Source organism: Lycorma delicatula, chromosome 2 (genome assembly GCF_047948215.1).
Source record: "Lycorma delicatula isolate Av1 chromosome 2, ASM4794821v1, whole genome shotgun sequence".
Classification (NCBI taxonomy): domain Eukaryota; kingdom Metazoa; phylum Arthropoda; class Insecta; order Hemiptera; family Fulgoridae; genus Lycorma; species Lycorma delicatula.
The window spans coordinates 134,861,787-134,887,330 of NC_134456.1; the positions used below are offsets into that span (position 1 = coordinate 134,861,787).

The following is a 25,544-nucleotide window of genomic DNA, read 5'->3' on the forward strand; positions in this document are numbered from 1 at the left end:
TAAATGCCCCAGGATTTTAATTTGTTAAAAATAATTGACTTTGTTAAAACAGCCTTCAACATTTGGTTCTGCTGCAAAATCATATCAAAGAAAAATTTTTATGGGTGGGATTTTATAATCAAGTGTTGATGCACATCTATTGATATAGTGTCATTCATATAAAACTGCTACCGTAGCTGAACTTAGAACAGAGACCTGATACTGATATGTTATTTTTAATATTCTGTCTTTACTTTCCCTTATTTCTAAAGAAAAATTGCCAGTGCTTTTGAACAGATAAATTAATTCGCTGTTCTTGTTGTCATAACATGGAGGCGTATATCTGTTTGTTTTATTTTTATTTCACATAATTTTTGTACAAATAAAGAGGATCTGTTACTATGTATTTTGCTTTTACTGATCATGATGAAAATAGATTAGATGTCTGTGATATAAGTTTGTGGTTAATTATAAAGTAAAAAATAAAAAGGTATATAGAAACTTTTTTCATGCACTGAGAAATTTGAAAGAGGTTGATGTGAAAGAGAGAAATTTGACTGTTTCATATTCTGTAAATTTCTGCCTAAAGTACAATAACCTATTAAAGGATGTATTATTAACTATTAAAATATTGTTTTCATAATCAGAAACTAATAAGCATTAAGGGTATTAACTGAAAACTTATGAATGTTAGATCATGATTTTCTTAGCTTTTAAATAATCATTTACATTTGGCATGGTTATTTTAATGTTACCTTAAAGCATGTTCTATGAAATGCATGTCTTAGTCAGTTCTAATTTTATTGATTTCTTGATGTGAATAAATAACTTTAGACTTTCTCATTAGAATTGTATTGATGATGTTTATAGTAGAACCTGAATAATTAATTCATCATGCAGATCATTCAAGAAGTTATGATAGTTTGTAAAATATGAAAATACATTATAAAACAATAAATCTTATGAGTGAAAAACATCAGAGTTTGATAATATTGTTAATCTGCAACTATTTTATTTTACTGTAATTAGTTTCATTGTATATTGCTACTTATATTTCTCAAGAACAGATTTATGAGAGTGACAACACTGTTTTGGGAGAATTATGCATACTTTCTTAAACTACTTATCTTAAGTTTGTTACAACCAACCAGGATTCAATGTACAGTGGTTTTGTAGGCTAAACAGAAAAAAAGAGAGGACTCAATGTTGATATGCCATTATGTTTGCTACGGGACAAAGTGTAATGAATTTAGTTTATTGGTACATTAATTCTTTATTATTTTTGATAGAGAAAATGCTTAAATTTCATCTTTGAGCTCATGGAATGTCTCAAAACTGTAACACTTGATTGTTATTATCTAAAATAATGTTAATTATTTAAGCTTAGTGTATCATAGTACCCAGAAAAGGACTGACTGTTATATCTTCAATCTTATTTCACATGACATGGAGATAGCATATACATGACCATATTGCTAGTCCTGTAAAATAATTTAAAGTATCTTTGCTCTTTCAGATTATGTGAAATTTGTATCTACATAACTTTTCAGAGCTAATTTCATGGTTCTTTCATCAATGTAACCTACGTTGCATATTGTCTTTTCCTTAAATAAAGGAGATTCCTTTCCTTTTTCTATTTTTGATTAGTTACATTTGATAGATATAATAGTATTTTTTATTAATTTAAACTATGTTCTTTCATTAATTCTACTCTTGTGTTGTGATTGAGTTACAAAACTGGTTTGGTTTGAGTGATGGATTATTTTACGCCCATTCTTAATATGTTTTTTTTTGTTTGTGAGGGGATTCCTTTACAATCCCTTACTGTTTATTTTTTTCTTTATACAGTTGAGTGCCAGTTACTTGGATTGACCTTTGCAAGGCCAGATCTGGATAATTGGAAAATTAAAACAAGGTTTATTATATGAACTGGACATATCATTTAAATGTTTATGTGTATCACACTTAACAAATAGACAAAAATATTAAAAAAATAAATATATTTCAGTAAAATTAAAAAGATATAAGAACATATGTTTGATGTAATAAATACAGACACAGTAGTAAGTTACAAAGAATTATCTGAAAGAAATTAAAATTGACTATGATATTATTTTATAAAAGATTTCATATAAAAAACACGAAAAAAATGATAAAGAGATATAGAAGAGCAATTGAGCAAAGTTACTGTATGTTATAAAGAAATACCGTTTCTTAAAAATTACAAAAACTGAAATAATTACAGTACATTAATCATAATTAATTAAAATAAAATTAATCAAGTCATACCTTTAAAACACTATTTCTTCTTTTTTTAAAAAAAAAAAAAACTAATCTGCATTTGCTTTAATGTTGAACTTTGTTTGTAAGCTGCGAGATCACGTAATCATTTTAAATAAAAAATTATTAGAATTGCATTTGTTTTGTTGTTCCAACTAGTCTATAGTGATAGACAAACATTTGTGAATTTTTTCATATTTCAGCCCTGTATGCAAGTTGTTTTCTTTTTCAGCCATTAGATAATCACCTTCTCATATGCCTTCTAGCATCATCATAAAAAATTTGCTATCCTGGATTGTTTTTTAATTGTGTATGATCCATTCATTGACACTCTTGAAGTTGCAGTCTAAATTGCTTAGTATATATCTCTTCTGTAAACGTTTTTAAACTTTTGATATCTTCATGACTGTGTTTCATCAGTCTTGGTAGGCATTGCTTTATTTTAAAATTTTATTCCATGTTCTTGCTAATGTGACCCTTTTGACCATGCATCAGCCACCATTTGGAAGCAATCTGATGGTCTTAATCGTTCCACTTATATCATCATTATAAGCCAAAAAATGTTTTTTCATTAAGTTTTTGCGATAAAGACTTTTCAGGAAAATGATAACTCCTTGATCCATTGGTAGTAAAATTTGGATTTAGAAACAAAATTCTGAATTTTCTGTCCCCTCTTTGTCAGTAGCCAGGTGAAGGCTGCGTAGCTACATTATCTAATATCAAAAGAAAGCTTCTATTTTTACCAGTAATCTAGTGGTATTTTTTAACATCCCGAATAAAATAATTATCGTACCAATCAGAAAAAATGTCACATGTCAGTCATGCTTTCTTTTGGTTTTTCTAAATAACTGGACACTTAAAAGGGTGTGGTCATTTTGATTTCCCAATCAGCTTAAGATTTAATCAGTGATCTCCTTATGTGTTACCACCAACCAACAACATTAAGTGTTTTGTAGACATTTTGCAGCCTGAAGCTAATTCAAGGCCTGTTTCATTTACATTATAAACAAAATGTACATCATAATCTTTCAAGTAAATCATCAAATAGTTGAATAAATTCATTTGCTGCTGGGACATTTGCTGAAATTTTTCCAATTGTCTCAGTCTGATTTGCCATGTGTAGCTGGGCATTATCATACAAAAACAAAATACTGTGTGTTTGTTTTTTATAGCTCTTCTAAGATTTTAAAACGTTTATGTGTTGGCGTTCACAGAAGTTCCTTGATGACTAAATTCAAAAGCAAAACACCCTTTTTGCCCCATAAACAGTAGCTATAAGCGTCTTTACTGAATGATCTTGTGTGAACTTGTTCGGTCTGGCAAATGATGAATACTGCCATTACATTGACTGCTGCTTTGTCTCAATGTACAAGTAAGAAACCAGGTTTCATCTACAGTAACAATATGATCAAACAATTCATCACCTTCATTTTCATAAAGCTGCAAAAATTCATGCGCTGTAGCAAAAAATTCTTTCCCTTATGTTTGTATGTGTCAGTTAACATCTTCCACAACTATGTGATGTGGTTTTTTATAGTCCAATTTTTCAGTCAAAACTTCATAAATCAAAGATCAGCAAACATCAGACAATTGTGATGCAGTAAAGCTACCGGTTTTCTTGAATTTTTTCAATCAAATTATCCATTATTACTAATGATGACCATAAACGTTCTTCATCATGAACATTTGTTCGCTCTTCTCAAAATATATTACTTTACTGTAACATAATGTTCAGTTAAAAGCCACAAATTTTCTTGTGAATTTTAGCCACAGAATTGTTTTTTGCCATCAAGAATTGGATTACTCCTTGTACTTCATACTTGATGGTGTCACACATTGTAGCATTCATAAATGGATTATTATAAACAACTAACAACAAAATAGCTAAAATTTTGTTGCTAACACCTGACTATTGATTGAAATTAGATCTGCAGGATCATAGGTGTACTGTTACTAGGGTTGAAAAGATCTTAACAAATAACTTCTCTGGCACTGAGTCTCTGATTTGTTCTCATAACATTGGAATATTCTAATACTCAATTTTTTTTTCAAAATGTATTCTTTCTCCAGAAAAAATGCCACATAGGAGAGGGGAAGAACAGGTCTCTACACCCCAGTTCCTAAACTGAAAAAATTAAAGTATGGTTGTGTTTGAACTTTTGTTTTTCATAGTCTTTTCTACCTTCAAAGAAATTAAAAACAATTTAGAAGTAGAGATCATCTATGTCTCTTAACTATCATAACCTAAAATATAATATTTTATTCAAGAAATCTTTATTTCAAAATGTTAGCCCCTTCTGTTTAACCTCCAGAACCACCGTAAGGTATTTTACTTCAGAGGATGAATAAGGATGATATGTATGAATGTAAATGAAGTGTAATCTTGTAGTCTCACATTTACCATTGAAACCCAACTACCAAAGAACACCGGTACCCAAGATTTTAGTATTCAAATCCATATTAAAGTGCCTAACTTTACTAGGATTTGAACCTTCAAACTCTTGACTTTGAAATCGGCTAATTTGCAATGAGGAGTTAACCAATAGACCAGCTCAGTAAAAAAATGTTAGCTTGTAAAAAAGAAATTCTAACCTTAGGAAAAAATTAAAATATAAAATGATGTCAGAGTTCCAAGTTCCCATGTTCCAGTCATGCTCGATTTTGCCCCCAAGCCCACTAAATTAACAAAAATTTAAATATTGGGACATTCAAACAATTTTTTCAAAATGTGTTCTACATTAAAAAAAATAAAATCATAGCAGAAGTGATTTGTGTGTTCTTATTTTCCAAAGAGATCATACCATCTAGACCCCTAATTTAACAAAATTTTATTAATGTAGCATTGGAACCATTGCTTTTAAAATTGTGTTACCTTTTGAAAAATAAAAAAAAACTATGTTGCCAGAGAGATTTTCCTTGCCCTCCTAGGGCCTCCTGCTCCCTTTACTTTTGAAACTGAAGCTTGTGCTATTCAGTCCTTCCTTTTTCAGTGTCACGTTTTTTTGGGGCCAGTAAAAAATTACTGTTATTGAAACAGTATGCATTTGTTCAGTTGCTTCTTCGCTATTGTAGTTTGTTTGATACTCTGTCTGTACAAGTGTTTGTTTGTGTGAGTGTATTATATTAATTTTGTGAAAAACATTGTTTTTTATTTAAAAAAATTACTCAATGCAACATTTGAAAACTTTTGGAACGATGTTTTACGACTGTAAGTGGTCTTAAAAGTATTATTCATGCTGATTTCAAATCTGATTTTACTCTTTCTGTATCATGTAAGGTTTTTATCCAAATCACTTTTGAAGTTTTTAGCAGAAATCGCATTTTTTAAACAGGGAAATTATTATATTTTTGTTCAATTTAAAGATTGTATGTTTTGTAACCTTGTATAAAATTACAATACACTTCATTAGAGTAGAGAATGGTATATACTCACTTAAAAAATGCTATTATGACAATTTAATTCCGCTTCACTGATTTCACCGCTTCAAGTTCTTTCTGACATCTGTTGAAACTTCTATTCCTCTATTGTCTCCCTTCACCAGTGCTGTCTCTTTTTAGAATAAAACAGTAAGTCAGCCATCATGTTTGCATTCCACTTTCCCTGGTATCTCTTTGCCATATCCTTGATGTTCTGGTGGAAACATTCTTCTTGTTCTTCACTGACATCGCCAAGGTTCGCAGGAAAAAAAACAATATGTGAATGCAGGAAATGAAGCTTCATATTCATGCTACATCCTAATTTCACGAAACTCTACAACAGTGTTTTAACTATGGTTTTACACTTGGGATGTTTGTTGTTGCCCAAAAGGTTGGCCCCAACTTCTTTAAACAAAACCCAAGCCCTTTTTTCCACTGGATTCATTGTACTTTCAAACAAATTGTCTTTCATTAAATGTCTAATCTGTAGCCCCACAAAGACCCCTTCTTTAAATTTCTCATAAGATGCTTTTGGAAATTTTGTTGCCAAGTACTGGAAGCTTTAGTGAAATGTTTCATTAATCCGAGCCTGATGTGCAGAGGAGATAATAGTGTCTTGTTTGGTTGAACAAGTGGTACATTTGTTATGTTCTGTGAACCGGGTTGGAGGGTTTTTCTTTTGGACTAGTCTGTTACCTTCCAATGCTTGTCTTTGGCTTGGTTGTCCCATTCACAAATGAAACACGGCATTTTTGTGTAGCTGGATTGTTGACCAAGTAACATACCAACTACTTTTAAAGCCCTACAAATTGTCCAAGAATGTTTTTCATAGGTCACATATTTCAGCAGAGCTTTGAGATTTTCATATATCTTCTTGAGATGTACTGAATGTTCAATGGGTATTGAGCCAAACAAATTTCCATTATGTAAAAGTACACCTTTGAGGCTACGTTTTGACGTGTATAACCTCCATTGACCTGGATTATAAGAGATGTTAAAGAAATTCAATAAACCCTCAATATCACAACAAAAAACCAGAGAGTTTTCTTCTTTAAAGAATTTTATTAATTCCTTCTCTGTGGTCGTATGCCAAGAGAACGAAACTCCGGGTAATAGGAGATTTTTTGCTTTCATTCTTAACTCAAGCAATTGAGTAAGTAACATCTTTTGTCAGATTCTAGTCACAAGTTAAATCATTAAGTTCATTTTGACTGAATAATTTTGGTGCAGAATCTTCTTCCAGCAAGTAATCATCAGCATTATCGCAACCATTTTCTGAGTTGCTCTCCTGTGGCACATCATCAACAATGGGAGGTGGAACTATGATAGTGAGAGATTCACTATACATAACTGGTCGTAAGGCCGAAGGGATGTTTGGATATTGTATCCTTTTTACTTTTTGTGTTATGACCTTGAACGTTAAAATAACAATCATTAACATGATTTTGTGGTTCCCTCCAGACCATTGGAATTGCAAAAGGCATTGATTTTTTTGTACCATTTTTCCACAATCTCAGTCCCTCAACACATGTACAGCATACCTTGTGCAGTGCCCAGCTTATGTCTTCATCATCAAGCTTTATGCTGAAGTACATGTAATAGACATTTCTCACAAAACTATTAATGCCCTGTCTTGGCTTAGCAATTATGTAGCTACCACAAATATAACAGAACATGTTTGGGTTATTCAAACCACTTGCAGGAACTCTTTTCTAAAGAAACTACATATGTCATCACAAGTATAACCTCACAGAACTATAGCATGTCAACAATGAACAGCGAACAACAGTCAACAGTGAACAATTAACATTGGCTGTAACAAGTGTAATCCTTACCAAAATAAAATTTCCTTCTCTCCCTATAAAAGTTCCCTTTGTGGAATTTACATTTAAATAAAAATTGAGTTCACTTGATTTGCAAAAAAAAACTATATGTGATAGAAAAAACCAATTACAGATCTGAAATCAGCACAAAAAAATACTTTACGAACATGTAAAATTACAGAAACATAGAAAATCATGTTGCGTAGTGTATCAGTGTCATTACAATTTTTTAATTTTTACATTTTCTGTTATTAACAGATTCTGTTTCTTTACAGTAAATTTAACATAGGATAGTATTATAATCCCACTTTATTATCACGGAAGGTAAAAGTAGTAGGGATATACAAGAAAAACATTTGGGGGCGCAAACTTATCCATAGCCAGACAAGAGAAGCCATGTTTATTTTATTTTTTTGACTTAATGACAAAGGAGGCACAAGGTGGACAGATCCTTCTTAAACAAGTTCAGAAATATGTATATCAGAGTTTTACTTAATAGTGTTCAAAAAAATTTAAATGAAGCAAAAACTTATCTCGATAAAAATTTAAGCACTCCTAAAAAAAATCATAACAAAAAACCAAAACATCCATGGATAACTTTGATAAAAGTGTTAATGTGAAGCGATTTATAATTTTCACATTTGTAAAGGTAATTCATTACTCTTCAATCACAAAAAAGAAAATCAATTTTAAAGGTGCATTTGGTCTTTATGATGCATTATCAAAGATAGGGGTTCAGATAGAGATAGTTATAGGTAATAGAAAAATTACAAAATTAGGAACTAATACTACAGAATTTAAGAGCTATTAAAGAGTTCCATAAACAAAACAGATTCATAATTTACAAGGATGAATCCTACGTACATGCCAGTCATACCAAACCATTATCATAGAGTGACCCCTTTTAATCTTCAATCTTCACTTATGATAACTTCATTCTTCCTTTTTTTTTCCTTACTTTTTTCTCCTTTTACTGACACAATGCTATTATCAAGATTCCATTCCCATTAACTATATGTCCTAACTAGTTCCTTTTATTTTTTGTACTTCCCGCATAAGTGCTCTTTTCTTTAATCCCATTCATTACTTCCTCATTTCCCACTTTTTCCTTTCATCATATTTTCTCCATCCTTTTCCATATTCACATCTCAAAAGCCTTAATCCATTTTCCTCCCTCTTCCTCATTGTCTGAGCTTCACTTTCATACAACTAGAGACGTCATATGCAGCATTTGTTTAATCCCTTTATTAACTCTAAGCCAGACTTTTACCAGATAGTAATTTATTCTCTTACTCGAGGTTTCTTTTGCCATTGCTAATTTTCAAAATAAGGTAAATAGCTTTGTCTATTATCTTATTTTTTGACAAAAAAAAGCCTTATCATCAATTAACAAGATTAAAACATGTTTTTTATTGTAGTTCAATTGACTATTGTTAGATATTATATTAATTATAAAAACTTAGAATGTAGAATTATTAGAACTTAGAATGTTTTGGTTTGAATTAGTTGATTATATTTTAAATCTTATAATCTGATTGTTGTTAATTATAAATTACATTCATATATATCAATTAGAGAAACTTCTCAAACAATATTTTGTAACTGTATATTATGCAAATAATTACCTATTCAAACAATGGTCATGCAATATAGTATATGATAATATTATTCCAAATAAAGGAAAATCAAAAGGTCTTAATAAAACCATCTGTGATTCATAAAAATATAATTTTATATTGATGTGATTACTGTGAATTGTAAGAAAAGTACTGAAGAACATCTTTAAAATATATGAGTATAAAAACTTTAAATTGTCTAAATCCTACTTCAACAAGAGAATTCTGTATTTGGAAATTTTCAAGAGAACTTGATAAATAGTGTCAGTAAAGAAAATAAAACTTAAAAAAAATGAAAAAATAATTTGTTTACAAGTTTTAATTTAAAAGAGACATCATTGTTAAAACATTGGATTTCATAAATACTTTAATTCAAGCAACTGTTGCACTCTGATAATAAACATTAATAATAAATTTAGTATTTTATCTTATTAAACTGAATTGCAATAAGATAAGTCATTTTAATCTTGACGTATATGATTTTAATTTTACGGCTTCTGATGATGAAGGGTATCCTTTAAAAATATTAAATTAACAAGTTTTAACAATAAACACCAATTACAAGATAACATAAAGATGAACATATATTCATTTATTTATAAACTTAATTTAAAGGAGCTGTAGGATGCTGTATAAGCTCTTTAATAGAACATATTATACTCATACCAATACATTTATATCACCATAGTCCATATGTCAGAATGATACCATATAATATATGATATTACCAGTATTGTATAGGGCGTATTCATAAAGTAAGGGCTGACAGCCTGTATTTAAATATTAGCAAGTGTGAACACAGTTTCACGCATGCAGGGCCACCAATCAGCTACTTATGAAGCCTCTGCAGTTCTTTTGATTCAGTTGTTTGCCTGTTGGTGAATGCAGATTGCAATGTCTGCGACAGTCAATTTCTCCTGCCAGTTGTGAAGTGTGCGCTCTGATTCGATTTTTATGTGCAAAAGGATCTTCAGCTGCTGAAATTCATTGGGTGTTGTGCCTAGTATATGGACCTACAAAATGAGTAAAGGAAAGGTTAGACAATGGTGTCAAGACTTTAAAAATGGCCTCACAAATGTGCATGTCAAAGAACAAAGTGGCAGGCTCACTATTCAGACCAATGAAATCGTTGAATAAGTGAACTGAAAACTGCAATGTGATTGGCGATTGACAATTATTGCTCTAGCTGATGAATTTGCGCATGTTGGATGCACCTCTATTTGCACGATTGTCACAGAAAAGCTCAGATATCACAAATTGTGTGCAAGGTAGGTACTGAAAATGCTCACTAACCAACACAAAGAGCGAAGAATGTGCAGTGCATGAGTGTTTTTTGACTGCTATCAACAAGATGAGATGATTTGTTTTCCTATATTGTTATGGGCGATGAGACGTGGGTATCCTACACCAATGCAGAATCGAAACAACAGTCAATGCAGTGGTGCCATTTAAGTTTCCCAAAACTGAAAAAGTTTAAGCAATCTTCATACTAAAAAAAAAAAATGTTGGCTATCTTTTTTTGGGACGAAAAGGCCATCATTTTGGTTGATTTCATGGAATGTGGATAAACAATTACAGCTGATGTGTACTGCGAAACGCTCACCAAACTGAGATATGCAATCCAAAATCGATGATGTGGGAAACTGCATAATCCTCTTTCACATCAATGTGTGTTCTCACACCGCTGCCTTAACCAAGTAGAAGATTTAAGATTTCATTGGTAACATTTTTGACCACCCTGTATATAATCCTGACCTTGCAGCTAGCGACTAACCCTCTCTTCTTACATTTGAAGAGTGGCTTGATGGACAATGGTTTGAAAACGACAGGGAACTCAAAACTCCCATTGTCAAACGATTCAATTCCCAGCTGATGAATTTCTATGCAGAGGGGTTAAAGAAACTGGTGTGTGTTACGAAAAATGCTTCGTACTGAACAGCAATTATGGGAAAAAGTGAAGTAGATCTGTAGTAAATTAAAACTGTAGGTAAAAACCTTTTCTCAAGAGTTAATTTTTTTTTTAATGACCAAATGGCCCTTACTTTATGAGTATGCCTCATATACCATCTGTATTGGTTACTGATGTGACATATTATCACATCAGTAGCATTGAGCATATCAAGATTTTAAAGCCTCTTAGTAGGCTACAGTGGAGGATCATTCCCACCCATAGAATGAAATGACTCTTATTAGGAGAGCTTTCACTTTGAGGGCTAATTTGGTAATTTAAAAAACCTTTCTTAATGATGTATGCAATCAGTCATCAGAAAGTCCCTAAACCCCCAAGAAGGTTTAGGAGATCATTGTTGATTGACTGATTTTAATGTTGTCAATATCCAATTAGAATAATTATGTGGTATTTTTAAAAACTGATTGATTTATTTGGATATTCTGGAATTCTCCAGATATCTATTGCAGCTGTACCTGGATCTGTTGGCAACTGCTGCATCCCTTGTTCATGTAGTCAGTATTTCTGTAACTTGTTGTTTCTGTAGAATGCTAGACGTGGAGGTGCTAATTAGAACTCAACTACAGAATGGTAGCTAGAAAAGAATATCAAGGAATTGATACCATTGAAATAAAACTTAATAGGCCAGATCTTAATCTGTCAACTATTTACTACATGGGAATGTAGACACTAACTTTGCATCAACCTAACAAACCAACATGCTAAATAAATATTATTTATCTTAATGTAATATTTAATAATGATACACACTTCAATAAATCTTTTTTAAATTAAATATTATGTTTTACTTATTTTAGAGGAGAGCATAAATGATTTAGAGAAAAGTATGAGTCAGTTAAATCTGGGAAATAATATTGATCCTTTTTGTCCTGAACTTCTATCAAAACTTTTGGCTCGAGTCAAATTTCCTCAGAAACACCATAAAGCTGGTTACATAACAGTTAATCATGATGCTCCAGTTCTTCGAGAAAATTGTTCATTAACACTTGGTAAGTTACTATTTAAATAATAATGCCACTCATAAAATATTCAATGAAAATTATACTATTGCATTGGATTGATTCTTCTGAGAGTAGTATATACTGAATTATGGCCTGATAAGTCATCAGTCATCCCTGAATAGTAGATGAATATTCTGAATAGAACTTCTGACTAATTTAAAGTTGTTGATAGTTACCAACCATAGCATGACTTGACGTATTAAGAAATTTGGTTGATAATCATTGTTAACAATATATATTTTTAAAAATTACTTTAAATGTATTTCTGTATTTAATTTCAGTATCAGCAGTACAATATTCAATAATGAAATCATAATTTTGTTTATAAAAACAAACACCAAAAAGTCAATTAAAAAAAATATGTTTCATTAGTCTTAAGTTATTTTAAGGTCATACATATTTTCTTACAAATTTATTATTTGAGTGCAAATTTATGACGCCTGTAAAATTGCAGACACACGTATGGTATTATTTGTGCTAATTTCAAATAATTAAACACTTTTTTCTACTGGGTATATTTTTTTAGTAATTAATATTAATTGTTGCTATAAAACAAACACGTGGTGGTAATATATGTCCCAAAACTTCTAAAAAATTCTCCATGCCCTTGCAGTTCACTAGATTTGAAAAATGTTCAGTTCATAGAGGCTGGCCCAGAAGACACTTATTTTCATGTTCTATTGTAAGAGATTACATCCTTTCAATTTTGAAGCTCGTTTTTCTGTTTGACTTTGATAAGTTTATGTCATGAATGAGAGTAATTTACTTATGTTATTTATTAAGTGGTATTTAGCATATGCATTTTCAAGAAAGCCTGAGTTTCTTCTATCTTCATCGTCTTAAAACTTGGCATAAGGTTTAACAGCTTCATCTTAATCTGGCTGTAATGGAACTGGAAGCTCTGGATTGTATGACATCAGTCTTATAACAAAGAGTATATTGGGATATTTAACATTACATATAATCTCAGCTATTATCCCAACAGTCTGTGAAGTAATCTTTCAGTTCTCTAAAACATTGGAATTGCAGATGGCAGGTAATAAATTTATTCAGCCATCACTCAGCAGCATTAACCATGAAGCACAGCAGATACAACGAATCCACAATTGATCACAATCACTTAATTTACTTATCCAAAATACAGCTCGTATAACATTTTTTAATTAATATAGTTTTTTTGAGACTAATTCTTTCCTGCTTGAGTATTTTCTGGATGTATCTGTCAATGAGTTTTTTTACACACCACATGCTGTTTATTGACTACTTCCAATATTTCTTAATTTATCATAATATTGCATGGTTTTACTTACCTTATTTTACACCAATGCCATTATTGTTTTTAACTTATAAATCCTAATTTTAATTAACACCGATTGATTATACACTGATATTTTTACATGCTTCTAAGCGTAAAGGCAATTGACACTGTACCGATACACAGTTTCTATTCATTCTATTTCTATAAGTACTACAAACTCTACATTTTTGTAAGGCCTTGTTTTAGTAGTTAGTATACACTAACTACATATACAAACATATACCAACACACATACATATGTATGTGTGTTGGCGTGTTTGAAGTTTAATCATTTTTGACTGGTTAACCAATTTTAATGAAATTTTGTACAGAGACTTGTATATGGGGGCATATAAAATATTTGTTAGTAAAATTTTGGGGATCAGTATCTTCAGGGGGTGAAGTAAATAGTTTTTTTGGGGGTCAATTTTCTCAAAATTTTACAAACATTACCTTACTCTATTAAGCTCAGCAAATGCAGCATGCTTGCTTATATTACAAGTTAAAAAAAATAATCATGTTGAGGAATTTGCCTCAAAATTTTTTTGCGACCAAAAAAAAATACTTTGGGGGTAGAATTGGGGTTGGGGGAGCTGATCAAAGTTTAGAAATATCATTTTTTGACATTTAAAAAAATTTTTTTGGTTTATTTAAATCTTTTAATAATAATATTTCCATAATAAAATTTATCGCAGTTCACCCCCACCCCGAAAAAGAAATCATAGGTAAATCTTTTTGGTTGCATATTTTTTTCCATGTATCATTATTTTTCCAATGCCAGGTAAATATTTCAACTTTGTTTTCAGCCTTTTTTTTCTTCTATAAAATAACCACTGTTTTGCTTGCAGCCATATTAGACTGTCAGCTGATGAAGATAGATGCCCCAGATTATTTTTGGGGCAAGATAAGTTACTCTTTTCAATAATTGTTCAGCTACATTTAACTGCAAATCAGTGAACATGTGGGTGTTTTTTTTTACGAAGTAATCCATGAATCACACTGATATCTTAAAGTGTCTAATCAAATAAGTAAAAACACAACTAAAAGGTAGTGTTTACTGAAAGCATGTAAAAACATGCTTTCCTGTAATGGTTTATGACAGGAAAATACATATTCTTTGATCCCGTTTCTCCATTTCACATATAGATTTGTTATAACTGTATAGTTTAAAAAGTTTCAAAACGGTGTGGATTTTTTCCTATTTTCTCTCTGAGGAATAACTGAATCATAGTAGAATTTTTTATGTAAAGGAGATGACATCACAAAATGTTTGCAGTCATTTATGACTTTTAGGCATAACAGATTGTGAGAAGTAGAAAATGTCAGTTCTCTTTTTTTCAAATCTGTTTTTATCTCTTCTTTATATAATTTTACTTGATTTGTTTTAACTGTACCCAATGTACAAATGTCCCAGTTCAATAGTCGTAAAATTAATTTTGGGGAAGATTACCAATTATTCAAGTGGAACATTCCAATCTCATGTAAGAGGTCTTTCTAATTACATAAAAAACCACTTGTTCACTGACTGAATTAGATTTACTTGATCTTCTGTTCCACATACATTTTAAAGGTGTGATAGTATGCAGTTTTGGCATCATTTGATTTGTAAATTTTTATTCTGAATCTACCACACTTTTTGGATTGAATGTACAGCCTTCGATGGAAAGCCATGAATCTTTTATAGACTGAAACGTTTATACCATGTGTAAAGTTTTTTTTTTTAATTTTGACCTAAACGATGTTGAATAATTGGATTTTTACCCTAATTATCAATAACAGGATTTTAAGACATATTGTTTTCTTTATGATGCCTACATCCATTTCCTTTTAGTGACAAAGTTAGAATTTCTACTTCATGACAAAGTTAGAACTACTACCACTGTTATCAATGTCACTATCAGATTCCAGAAAACTTTTGTGTCACTTTTACACAATAAAACACATGTTCTTCATAATTGATTACATAAATTGAACAGGACGGTGTCATTATGACAGGCTTCTTCTCTATGTTCTCTCTTTTATTCTCTAGAACATTATCATCCAAAATCTGTCAGCTTCTATTCTGCAAAGCAGAGGAGATAGTATTGGAGCTTGGAATAGTGTTGAATATACTTATCAGTTTGTGCAGGGACTTCAGATTCTACCTTTAGATAAGATATGCCTAGTCCTTTACTGGAGCTATTATTTATAAATTTGTGTGTATTTATTTATATAGATTAATACTGTGTACATTGCACATAACATTTTATTCTGTCATAAATACAATTATTGCACAAAATTTCATCACGATCAGAATAGAAGTAGATTTGTATAAAAGACAAAATGACACACAAAAATTTTTCTTTTTATATTTATGTGTAAAGTGGATAGATTATTTTTTGTAGAGGGTTTTCAAACAATTTCTGTTTATGATTTTATTTCAGTAATCACTTAGCATACCTCTTTGTGTTACTGCTCACAGAAAATCAATTTCTTTGTTTTATTGTCTGGTTTAATACTTCTATATACTCTGATAATTTCATTGGTAAATTTGATAAATGTTATACATTTAAATTATATAAAAAACTTAGTAAATAAAAATAATTAAAAAAATCAAACTGTGCAGGTTCATCACTTGCACAAACCACTGCTAGTATAGATAGTAATAGACATTGTAATTTTTGTGTGTGTTGGCATAAAAATTAAATAATAAAAGTGTACAAAATTGTTTTTAAGATTACAACCAAATTTTTGGTAGATAGTAGTTTTAATCATATTTGTGGTTGCTGACTGGAACAGCCAGAAAATTGTTTCAGTGAAGTAATGGTGTGGTAAAATCATTTAATATTTATCTGTACTGCTGTTGCTTTTTTGTTGTTTTTTTATGTAACATACACATTATACATTGTTAAAACAAAATTGTTAACAAATTGCTTCCTAGGAAGCAAATATAATTATCTATTAAAATAATCTTTTGCACTTATTGCTTTTATTTTTCCTATATGCTTAGTACTTTTCACAGAAATTTCTTTTTTATCAGCATGTTCTTTTCTTTGTTTTTTAGTTGCTGATATGAGTTAAAATATTCTACTGCTGTTACAATCTGTTGGTAGATAATGAAACTATTGTTTTTGGTACTATAATTTAAATATATTTTTAAATATAAATATTAATAATTTAATTAAATGCATTATTTACTTACTTCAGTCATCATGTTCAAGTCTTGCTTCTTCTTTAATTATATTTTTGTACATATATATTTCTCAAGAGTGAGAAATTAAAATTTATTATAATATTTGCATGTTGAGATTGGATTATGGAAATAATACAAACACACTACACATAATTTAACTTAAAAGTATAAGTTAAATTATTAAAATCTATATTTTAAAATATATTTAAAATTATGGTACCAAAAGCAGTAGTTTTATTACCTATCAACAGATTGTAACAGCAAGATAATTCATTTAATTTCAGTGACTAAAATGGTAATCGTAACTATATATATTAATATACATATATATATTTTTTAAATTTTAATCTTAATATACTGTTATTAAAATTGCTCTAATGAAAGTTGAGACTTAAAAGTCTCTGCAAAAGTACCAAACGTGGAAGCAAAAAGTGAAACAATAAATAGAAAGATTTATTTTTAAAAAATGGGTACGTATAATGTTTATCTGTACTCGCATCTAATCATTTAGTTTTTTCTGTATTTTCAAAAACTTGATAAAAATGTAGAGTATGTTGTTCATTATAATGGTAAACTAATGTGTTTTTATTACTTTTATGCAGGGAAAGAGAAATATGATACTGGAAAAGAACTAGGAAAAGGATCTTATGCTAGAGTATTAAAAGCAACGCACAAAGGCCAGTATGTTGCATTAAAATTTCAAAAACCTCCATTTCTTTGGGAATACTATATTGCTTGTGAAATACAAAAAAGACTTGCTAATTCACCTGTGGTTAGTACAGTTCATTGTATATAAAATATATTTTTATATTTATTTTGAAATTTCTGCTTCTTTTATTTCTTAGATATGGATAAAATTAGATCTTACTTTTCAGCAATTTTTTTACCATATATGATTAAATTATAAACAAAGGTAAAGATTTTCACACTTAACTGTTGAAGGTATATTATTATTATTTTATACATGAGGATGAATTAAAATAATTAGAAACACAATCATACTATTTATGTAGAAATATATATATTTATATAAAAATACAAACAACTTCAAAAAAGGAGTTATATGTATTCAACTCTTTTTTTTTTATGTTTGTTTACGCATAATGTTTTTCCTATTAATCCAGTTGAAATGAATATTGTTGAAATCAATGCAGCTGCTTTTCACATTGGTACCATGATGTTGAAAAAACTTTTTAGACCCAAAAAATTGGACTGAAAATTGACAAAAATTTTTTTTTTGCCATTTGGCAGGTAGGTAGGGATAATGGGAATCCTGATATTCTATATGTATGCATCATGTTAGATGATGTTATATGGTATTCTGCAGGGCAGGTAGTGTGAGTTTCTACATAAGATATGTTGTATCGTTAATAAAATCATAAAAGTTGAGTTATTTTGTCTTAAACGTTTCAAATTCCAATTGGCCAGTTGTATCTTCACCAAAATGCAAGTTATTTAATAAATCAGTGAACTCCATGTCATTTCTTTGTCTCATTTTTATTGTTAGCTCACAAAATGAAAACTAGTACCACAAATTTATTTCTGCTTCATGCCAAGGGGGCTGAACAAAACACCAATGGCCTTTAACTAGTAGAGACAGCTGCGTTATATTTTCAAAAAGGAACACGTTAATTCCACTGAATAACTTGTTATTAATCAAACATAAAATTATGAAATAATAATTATTTTTAAAAAAATGGAACCGGCATCAAAATGAGTTAAAAAGTAAGAAATAATTTCATTCAAATGCCTTAATTAATTTCTGAAATGAATAATTAAGTTTATATGATACTTATACAAATATGATCATGTATTTTGGCATCAATTCAGAAACTAATTCAACTTAATTATTCAATTCAGAAACTTAATTCAGAAATTAATTAAGGCATTTGGATGAAATTATTTCTTACTGGATCTGTAAATGGAGTATATAATAAAAAGATGTAAAAATTGCAAATGGAAAAGCAATCAAAGCACATAGATATTAATTCCACTGATTTAATATCGGTATTGAGTTTTATGAAGTATACATATATGGTATTATAGAACAAATTTATATTACCATCTAGAAATTAATTTTGTAAAAGCAGGCGCTGATTCAAAAAAGTGTCTAAGGAGTTAATTATTTAGATGAAATTATTTCTTAAATTTTAAGCGTATTTTGATGTCTGTAATTATTTTTTACTCAAGATGTAAGAAACCACTGAACAGAACAATACTATGTCTTTTATACATATGCTGTATGTATAATACTTGGACGTATAATAATGGGTAAAACATGATTCTTTATACCACTTGTCAGTTAACCCCATGTACTAATTTATCCATAAAAAATGATTTAATCTCTCAAAATTATCTATTTATTATACATAAAGAAAAAATTTTCATATCATTTTTAATTTGTATAAAAAGTAAATTTGTTTAAAATAAAGTGATAAAACTATTGAAAAAATAGAATTTTAGTAATTTATTTAGAAAAATAAAGTTAAATCAAAATTTTTAATTTTTTTCTTGCTGTTTTTAAACTCCTAATTTTAATTTTAGTCATTAAAAAAATAGTGTGTGTGTGTTTTTTTCTCTTTTGAAATTATTTTCATGGGGAAAACTGTTTAGAAAATAGATTAAGGATTGAGAAATTGAAATTTATTTTTTGTTAAATTATTATTACAAAGTGATGTGAAAGCAGTCTTCAGCTGATTTCTGTTAGTAACTACTGTGTTGCTTGAAGTATGTTGGTGAGTGCTAGTACAGAACAGAAAAACACTTTACGTCCTGTTCCTTGATGTTTTTGAATAGGTGGAAACTTAACAGTATTTTATAGGTGTTTTAACAGTATTTTACTGTACATTGGTTACTAACTATTCTTTTATCCTCTGAAAAGTCATAAGAATTATATCTTCATATTCTAAAACACAGTGACAAGTACTTTACCATCTGTTGGCATTAACTTGATTTTTTCCTTATTAGTGTATTCTTTCCAGAACTTGAACTTGATGATGATTTTTATGGACCAAACTGTGTAGTCACACTTCTAAAGATTTCTTTATAAAAAGCTATTCTTTTGATTTGAAAAAAAGAAAAAAGAAGAATCTTTAAGAAAAATCAGTATGATGCATTTCATAAAATTATTTATTAAAAATTTATTATAAAAACATTTATTTTAGAAAAAAGTTATAAATTTTATTTCAGAAGACTAAAGTTATCTCATTAATTTCAAGAACAATTTTCTCCCACAAAATTGTTTTATTTTTACTGGTGCCATTAGCAAGTGGATTTCAATTTTTTATTCTGTATTGTGCAGTATAGTTTTGTGTTGGGAAGTGACAAATGTTAACAAACATCTAACAATTAGATAAGATTTACAACATAAACAGGTTAATATCTGTCCAGTTAGTTAACAAAGACATTTTAAACACTGCTTTCAAGTTGAAAGTTAAAGTTATCTTTATCAACAATTAAAAAAAAAATTTTTCTATTGATCGACTCATATGTTTCATTATAACCTAACAAAATTGTACACATTTTCATAATTCTGTAAATAAGTTTAAATATGTACTTTTGTTAAGCATATAAGAAAATTAATTTCTGATATGAATTAATTAGTTTTTAATATGGATGTCTACACACATTTCAGCTTTATGGATTTATTGAAATTAATCGAGCTTATATTTTCAACAACGCCAGTATTTTGGAAGCTGAATGTGGAAGGTATGGAAGTCTTATTAATGTTGTGAATGCAGTGAAGTTAGCAACAGTAAGTATTATATTACATTAATTAAACCAAACTTTTTGGAATATTTGTTCATTATTGTATCATTAAAACCAAAAAAATACAGTTTACCAGGTACCTGTGCCTGTAAATTTGCCTACAGGATGCTGAGGACCTGTGAAAAGGGAATATATAATTTAAAAAAATTATGTTTTCTATTTGGCTAGGAGCATTAGACATAAAACAGGTGATTTTTCAGAAAAATTCATATCTGTAACTTGGCATGATGATGTAACAGATCAAAACTAACGTTTCTAACAAAAAAGTTACATGAATTGGGTTTCTGAAGGCTGAAAGGGAAAAATATAAAATGGCTCAAGTGACCGGCAAAAATTGCTTATGCTCGGCCAGAAATTACTTTAGAGAAAAATGTTAGAGGAAAAAGTTTAAGATAATCACTTAACCCATAAATGGAGACACATTATAGATAATTCCATGTTTAGGTCATGTTCAATACATAAAAAAAGCACGGAAAAATGAACCTGATGTTTGAGACTCAGTAGCTTTTTTATTCTTTTCTCTCAAAACACTTCAAATATTGGGGAAAAACTCTAATGTTGTCCAAAAAGTACTTCTGAGCTGGATACTTGTAAGTTAATTTGTTATTGCAAAATTAAAGGTAGGAAAAGTACTTTCAGATGGATCTGATTTCATTTGAATAAATGCATTTTTCAAGATATTTTATTTTAGAATATTGAACAATTTGGTAAAGATTAATAAAAAAAAAAAGAAAAAATCTGACCACACAGTTGTAGGAATTTTCCATTTCATGGCTTTTTTCTGATCCATAGCTTACACACAACTTAATTTAAAAAAAATATTTATAGTTTTATTTAAATATAATATTTTTGGTTTATTTATTTCAGTGACTCACTAAAGCATGTGTGCATACCGTATTTCATTTACGCAGGTGTGGTGGTACTATTGGCCACTTGAAATACTATTTTACACTTTAAATATTATTCATTTAATTGACTACCATTCACCTATGATGTCACAACATAGCATTCGACTATCAGCGCTATCAGAGCTATCAGCGACATAGCAGCTATCAGAGCTACACTAGTGCTCCTTGTGGTGAGAGGGGGTACTAATGACGCAGACACAGTATACCCACCTAGCCATTAGTTTAGTTAGAGCATTTTTTGGGAGTGGGGAGCGATTTTGCAAAATCATTTTATGGAAATATTATTTTTTTAATTGTTAACAAATGTCCCTAAGAAAAATAAGACCTTAATTCGGTGAAATCTTGAGATATTGAGAGTGACCTTGCTCTACATCCTCACAATGGTGAAATTGTGATGTATTATTGAAAGGAATTCTAGGTGTCTTACATAATAAAACCTGTTAATAATGAAAATTAACAATTAAATTTTGAAAAAAATAATTGGTTTCTATTGGAAAGAAGTAAAAAATACATTATGTAAAGAACTTAAATCACTGTTAAAATGGTACTGGTTTCAAAATATTCTTGTATTTCAATGAATAGGTTAATATTGTACACAATTGACAGTTGTATTCCATGATTGATATCATAACTGTATTACTGACATTATCTATTGGTGATACTAATTAGAAAGGATTTCTTTTATAAGTTGTGCAAGTTTCAAGCTATTCCTGATGACAGAGTCAAGAGTTAAAATATTTGGTAAGGTTTATTTTTTTTAAGTTAAAAATGAAATGAAGACAAACATTTGAAAAAAAATGTATGTGCAATTCATTGCTCACTTGTTAATGTCAAAACAAAAACATCAATGTGCTACATCGGCTGAATTCATTAAAAACATTGATTATAATAAATATCTTTTAAAACTTGATTTGTAGTAATTGATTAGAGTTTATGCTTCATGTATAATAAGACAACAAAACATCAATGTGTAATCTGGCTGATTCTGAAAAAAAAACTGAAAGCTTAGAAAATAGGCTGCAGAAATCACAAGTGAAAACAGTGCTGTCTGCGGGTTTTTATCACCAGATTCATCATACATTTTTTATCAGAAAAATCATTCTGAATGATAAATTTCATAAAGAATTTATTGAGTTCTTAAATTGATCACTTGAATTTATTGAATTAGGCCTGGTGGAAATTCATGCAGTGTCTTCTTCATGACACTGCATGAATAGTTAAGATAATAACTATGAGGAATTTCTTTATTATTCTATCCTTCCTACTTGCCATGTTTAGCAACACCAATTTTTTTCCCTCCTAAAATAAGAATAATGATGAAGGAGTCAAGCTTTGAGGGTGTCAGTTCAACAGTCATCAGAAGACTGATGAGTGGACTAGGCATTCTAAAGGAAATGCTTTCTCAGGTATTTAATTTAGTGAAGGAGCGAAGTAACAATACAAACACTGTATAAAAGAAAATGGTTGGTTACTTTATTGAATAAAGGCAATAAGAAATGTTTTTACATAGGTGTGTTTTTTAAGTATGCATTAAGGTCTTGTGCATGGGAACTTAATTATTACACTATGTAGAAATTCAAGCTCACATTTATAGTAAGAGATATTATCGTTTGGAAAAATAAAAATAACCAGCTGTAGTGATTGGATTTTACTGGTCACTTGTAGGTGATAAATTATTTATAACAATAAAAAGTACTATTTGTTAATTAAAGATATTTTTTATTGCCATCTTGACTTTGTCATATTAAAATTTGTTAATGTAGTTATCATAGAAACATTTGTTTTATACCTTATATGTTTCAAATTACTTTATTTCATTGTTTGTTGTGGATTCACAAAATAAGTATTACATAGTCTAATATGTCTACAGTTAATTTTAATGTTTGTATCTTTTTTATTTGTTTATTTTTACAGGGAAAGTCGTTGAAATTAACTGTTGCAACATTACTATGCATTCAAATATTCAGTATTGTGGAACATCTTCATAAGTGTAAAATAATACATGGTGACATCAAACCTGACAACTTTATTCTTTATGAATTGTTAGTATTTTATTACTGTAGTACTGGAATCACTTTTTTTTATGAGAGACTTTCTTGAGGCCTATCTTAAGTAGTGGAAGTTTTTTATTTTTAAATTATTCTAATTACTACATTCTTATTTTTTCCTGGACCAAAGATATTTGATATTTTTAGTCTTAAGATGTATATTTTATACAGTAGCATGCAAATTAATCTTAACACAGGTGTTATTTAATAAAAAGTAGCTTTATTTAGATAAAAACATCATAACTGTTCAATTTGTGAATATGAGGGCGGGGTGAAAAGTTCTGGACCTGGATAACAAAATAACATTTTTCTGGGTACATTGATTTATTTTTCAGTATAGTCACCATTAAGGTCATACACAGCCCAGCAATCCACAAAAGCATTTATGCTAGTTCTGAATGTTGATTTATTCATCTCCTTAAAGAACCATTCACAGCAGCAATAACTTCATTATTGGTTGAAAATCCCCGACCATCCAACCCATTTTTTTTAGATTAGGAAACAAGTGATAGTAGTGATCAGCCAGATCACTCACATCAACTGTCACAAATCAATGTAAAACTTCCTCTGAAATGCACTGAAAGAGGTCAAGGCAATTGCCTGAAATGTTTTTTTGGCACTGTTTTTAGTCAGGCGTTAGCAAATGCTGCACTCATCTAGTGAGCAGCTTGTTCATCCAAAATATTGTACATGCATTCTTTTGACCTGGCTACAGATTTTGCTGATTTGTCCACTACCACTTTGCGATCTGTCAAAACAATTCTATGTACTTTTTCTATCATTTCTGGCGTCACTTCAAAAGGACATTGTGTACATGGTCCATCACTGGTGCATGTTCATTCCATTTTAAACTCTGCGACCCAGTGTTTAACTGTTGTATTTGATGGAGAAGAGTCTCCCAATGTCATATCAAGCAAGTTATTCTTTAATTTCCTTTGCACTTAAGCCTTTCAAAAAAAAATGTTTAATCACTGCATGAATTTTCAATTTTTCAAAAAGCGCCTTAATTTTCCAATGCTCTACTCTAAGACTACTAATACATTTACTCTAAGACTAATACATTAGTTCTCAAAGTGGGCATTAACACCTCGTTGTGAGTGCTGGAGGCTTTCAGGGGGGCGGTAGAAGACCCACAAAAACTGGGGGTGTTCAGGCAGTCTAGGAAGGCAATGGCTGATTAAAAAAAGGCAAAAATTAAGTTTTCCTGATATTTCTAACTAAAATTAAATAACTACTACACTAGTACAAAATATTAAAGAGACACCTATATTTTATGATAAAAAATTATTGTATTCAAACTGCTTTAACTTGCAACCAAGAGGCTTAGAGAGACAGATAAAAAAAAAGATTAAAGCTTGAATACTCAACTTTTTGACAGTATGAGGTCTGCAAATAAAGTAACGAGATTAGTTTTTTTTTTTTTGGTAGCCAAAGTGGCAATATTGTAAAGTTACTAGTAAACATTTGGTTATATGAACAGCTGATTTATATTAGATATTAATATTTTTTAGTCTATTGTTGCCACATGAGATGTAAACAAACTTCATGAAATGAGTTTTTTTGTGCGTTACAAAATGAGTGATAGTAATTATGAGCAATGTTAAGGAATCAAGTTTTGTATTGAACTTGTTGAGGATGCTACTGAAATGTTTTCAAAATTGAAAAGGGCATATGGAGATGATGCTCTGTCACAAGCCCAAGTTTTTAGGTGATTTAAAGCATTTTAAGATGGCCAGGAATCAATTGCAGACGATCCACGCTCTGGAAGACCATTAACATCAAAAAGTGATGACAATGTTGAGTGAATTAGAGACTTGATACAGTATGATTAACCATCAGAATGATTGCAGAACAATTGAATTTGAACCATACCACAGTCCATAAAATTTTGAAAAATGAATTGGATATGAAAAAATTTTGCAAAATTGGCCCCAAAAAATCTCACTGTTGAACAGAAAAACAGCAGGGTGGAAGTGTGCTGCGATCTTTTAGGCCAAATTGAAACTGAACCTGATTTTCTAAAAAATGTTATTGCTGGTGATGAATTTAGGATATTTGAATATGACCCAGAAACAAAACTCTGAGCAAGGAGTGCGATACTTCAAAGTCACCACATCCTAAAAAAGCAAAAATGAGTAAATCAAAACCATGCTAATTTGTTTCTTTAATAGTAATGACATTGTCCATAAGGAGTTTTTGCCTGCAGGACAGACTGTAAATCAATATGTTTACAGAGAAATTCTTGAAAGACTGCAGAAAAGAGTTG

The 25,544-nt window shown here is 29.8% G+C and overlaps 1 protein-coding gene across 1 annotated transcript in view; it reads left to right on the plus strand.

Moving 5' to 3' along the window:
- Window positions 1–25,544, plus strand: part of LOC142319231 (mitotic checkpoint serine/threonine-protein kinase BUB1-like) — a 115,428-nt gene that overhangs the window by 73,104 nt on the left and 16,780 nt on the right. The window contains exons 15-18 of the mRNA XM_075356269.1: window positions 11,882–12,073; window positions 17,157–17,326; window positions 20,189–20,308; window positions 23,145–23,272. Of these exons, the coding sequence (XP_075212384.1) occupies window positions 11,882–12,073; window positions 17,157–17,326; window positions 20,189–20,308; window positions 23,145–23,272 (610 nt within the window). The remainder of the gene's footprint in view (window positions 1–11,881; window positions 12,074–17,156; window positions 17,327–20,188; window positions 20,309–23,144; window positions 23,273–25,544) is intronic.